Raw genomic sequence first — 1684 nt, 5'->3', positions numbered from 1 at the left:
TACATTTTTAAAAATTAAAGATATTTTTTATATTTTTAATTAATTAAAAATTTATTTATCTTTAAATTAAAATTAAAGGTCAATGACTTATTTAATGTTTTTTCGTTGTATTTTTATGGACCTTCCAACAACAAAGTATGAGTAACTTGCCAAGAGTTTATGGCTATGAAATTCATGTAAGTGGCTTGTGGATAGATCTAGCTATAGCTAGGGTTGGTATATATATATATACCCCATTTATTTTATTTACTTTCGGTCACATTTTACAGAAACCTTTTGGCTGTTTATAAAACAAAATATGATGAGTATAATTACATTATATTTTCAATACACATGCATAATGCTCCAAAATCTCCTAATAAAAAATGTTCACATTAATTATGGACCACATAGATTTTAGAATAAACAATACTCAAGTGCTCCATGCCCCATTCCTTCCACGCTCCCTTCAAATTCCTCAAGTGGCGCTTTCATCATACCTACGCTTCATATTGCATCATCCAAACACTAAAAAGCTTCTTCTCTTCCTTTAATCAATTTTTGTCTTTGCCTTCAATCTTGTCTTAATCAATTTCCACTTTCAAATGAAAATTCCAATGGGGTAATGACTTGTGATCACCTTTTATCCACTCGAATAATTAATTAAATTCACATTAGAATAATATGATCACGTTAATTAGTATATGTAATTAATATTTAAATGAATTAGTTAGATGATGATTAGTCCATTACGTAACGTGGCTCTCATCAATTTAATTATTGGCCTAAACATTTCATGTTTTGTTTTAGAATGACGTACTCCTGTGGAAGGTTATAGATTAGAATTGTTTTTATACATAAAAAAAGATAAATATGAGGAAAAAGTAGATAAAGTTAAAAAGTTTGAATGTGATTGTATCATTTGTTTTCTAGCATGGTGTTTTTATCGCTTTTGTTTGCTTCAGCAGTCAATGACGGTTAAAAATTTATGTCTTTAAAAGATATTAAAAGAATTATTTATCTTTATCCCTTAATTAATTTATTTAATCCTTAGGCACGTGTATGTGCACACGTACTATAGATGATGATGATGATAATAGTACTATTAATAAGACGAAGGAACAGGAATGATATGGGCTAAAGAATAAAGAACAAAAAGAAGTGGTTAGGAATTAAAAGACTCAATTTTCAAAGTAATTAAGTTGTTTATTCTTGGGTCATGTTCCTTTATCTTTATATGTTGCCAACTATGGGAATACAAGTGTATATGATAGCTTAGGTTAGGTTAAAAAGTAGAAGTAAAAAATGAAATTCAAGAAATATTTTAAGAGTAATCTTATCTTGCAAATAAATATTATCATTTTTTTTATCGATATTTAGTTAATAATAATTTGTATATTATGTAATTGAAGAACTAAAATTTTGTAGTTTACCTCTACTATCTGTTTTTTTTAAATAATTATTATTATGCCAGTCTATTGGATCATATTGGCTTGATATTTAATTTTATTGCCACACTAACAATGCTAAAAGAGGCCATCTTTTTTTTATATAATCCACAGAGATAGCATTTTTTTATCATTATATAAGAAATGAAAATTGATAATAAAAAAAATTGAATTTTAACAATTGTAATTATAAATAATATAAATTAACTTTGTTAGAAATGTAATTAACTTCAAAAAATAAATGAATTTAAATTTTA

At 25.8% G+C, this 1684-nt stretch overlaps 1 protein-coding gene across 4 annotated transcripts in view; it reads left to right on the top strand.

The window, feature by feature from the left end:
- The window catches only part of LOC107618604 (probable inactive nicotinamidase At3g16190), a 6157-nt gene continuing 5614 nt past the window's right edge, over positions 1142 to 1684 (top strand). Inside the window, exon 1 of one of the 4 annotated variants that reach the window (XM_021112764.1) lies at positions 1142 to 1298. Coding sequence is in view for 2 of the 4 variants with exons in the window: in XM_021112763.1 (XP_020968422.1) it covers positions 1285 to 1298 (14 nt within the window). In the remaining 2 variants the exon portion in view is untranslated. The remainder of the gene's footprint in view (positions 1299 to 1684) is intronic. The other 3 variants (XM_021112763.1, XM_016320713.2, XM_016320712.2) reach the window with 3 other exon arrangements.

Source organism: Arachis ipaensis, chromosome B09, assembly GCF_000816755.2.
Source record: "Arachis ipaensis cultivar K30076 chromosome B09, Araip1.1, whole genome shotgun sequence".
Lineage (NCBI taxonomy): Eukaryota > Viridiplantae > Streptophyta > Magnoliopsida > Fabales > Fabaceae > Arachis > Arachis ipaensis.
This window is presented reverse-complemented; position numbering and strand designations above follow the sequence as displayed.